This window comes from Parasteatoda tepidariorum, chromosome 2 (assembly GCF_043381705.1).
Source record: "Parasteatoda tepidariorum isolate YZ-2023 chromosome 2, CAS_Ptep_4.0, whole genome shotgun sequence".
NCBI lineage: Eukaryota > Metazoa > Arthropoda > Arachnida > Araneae > Theridiidae > Parasteatoda > Parasteatoda tepidariorum.
In genome coordinates, this window is record NC_092205.1 from 42,956,672 (window position 1) to 42,957,911 (window position 1,240).

General features: G+C 32.3%; 1 protein-coding gene across 1 annotated transcript in view; it reads left to right on the plus strand.

Annotated features, from left to right (window-relative positions):
• Positions 1–389, plus strand: part of LOC122270420 (zinc finger protein 32-like) — a 3,974-nt gene extending 3,585 nt beyond the window's left edge. The window contains exon 3 of the mRNA XM_043047685.2: positions 20–389. Within this exon, the coding sequence (XP_042903619.2) occupies positions 20–389 (370 nt within the window). The remainder of the gene's footprint in view (positions 1–19) is intronic.
• Positions 390–1,240: the final 851 nt, after the last annotated feature.

Here is a 1,240-nt window from a genome sequence, read left to right on the forward strand (position 1 = left end):
ATAAACTGACTATACACAGTCGTGTTCATACTGGGGAGAAACCGTATTCTTGTAGTATATGTAATAAGAATTTTTCAGAAAGAGGTAAACTGACTATACACAGTCGTGTTCATACTGGGGAGAAACCGTATTCTTGTAGTATATGTAATAAGAATTTTTCACAAAGAGGTAAACTGACTATACACAATCGTGTTCATACTGGTGAGAAACCTTATCGTTGTAGTATATGTAATAAGAAATTCTCACAAAGAAGTAATTTAACTGAACACAGTCGTGTTCATACTGGGGAGAAGCCTTACCGTTGTAGTGTATGTAATAAAAGTTTTTCAAAAAACGGTACGCTGACTACACACAGTCGTGTTCATACTATTGAGAAACTGCATTCTTGAAATATATGTAATAACAATTTTTCACAAAAATGCCATCTGATTAGACACCGCTATATTCACACTGGTGAAAAACCGTATTCTTGTAGCATAGGGATGCACAACCTGCTGCCCCCTGGCCACATGCGGCCCTCAAAACCTTAATGTGTGGCCTGCGGGAGCAACCTGAATAAAATAAAAAAATTAATTAAACTCCTTTTGAAGGAAAAAAATCGGACATATAAAATTGCGAGTTTAAGTTTTTGATGCACCCAATATCAATTCATTTAGTTTTTTAATCGCTTTTTTTGATTGTTAATGCTTCAGACTTGCACAGAGTTTTGAAAATCCCAATATTTTTAATAAGACATTATTAGGATACATGACTCATGAAATTTGATACTGTTTAGAAAAACTTTTATAATTTAAAAAGTTATTACGTATTTTAGCAAAATTGACGCCTTCCCAGAGAGAATAATAAAAGAAATAAGATGTGTAAATTTATATTAAATGAGGATCCCTTTTGGAGAAAAATATTTCAATTCACATGCATAATTCCATAAACATGTGCAAGTTTAGCAACACATACCCAATTTATTCATTTTTGTAGTCGCATGATTTAAAAATCATATGTCACGATTTTCGTATTCTGGCGTTTAAAGAATCATACGCGTTACTCTTCTCTCAAATCAAAAATTATACATTGTGATTCTTATTCAGGCGATTAAAAAAGCCACATCGCGAATCATATTAACACGTTTTAAAGATCGTACATTCTGATCATGTATCACGTTTTTCATTCAAGCAATTTAAAAGCCACAAATAACAATTCGTATTGAAGCGATTTAAAAATCACACATCAATATTCATATTCA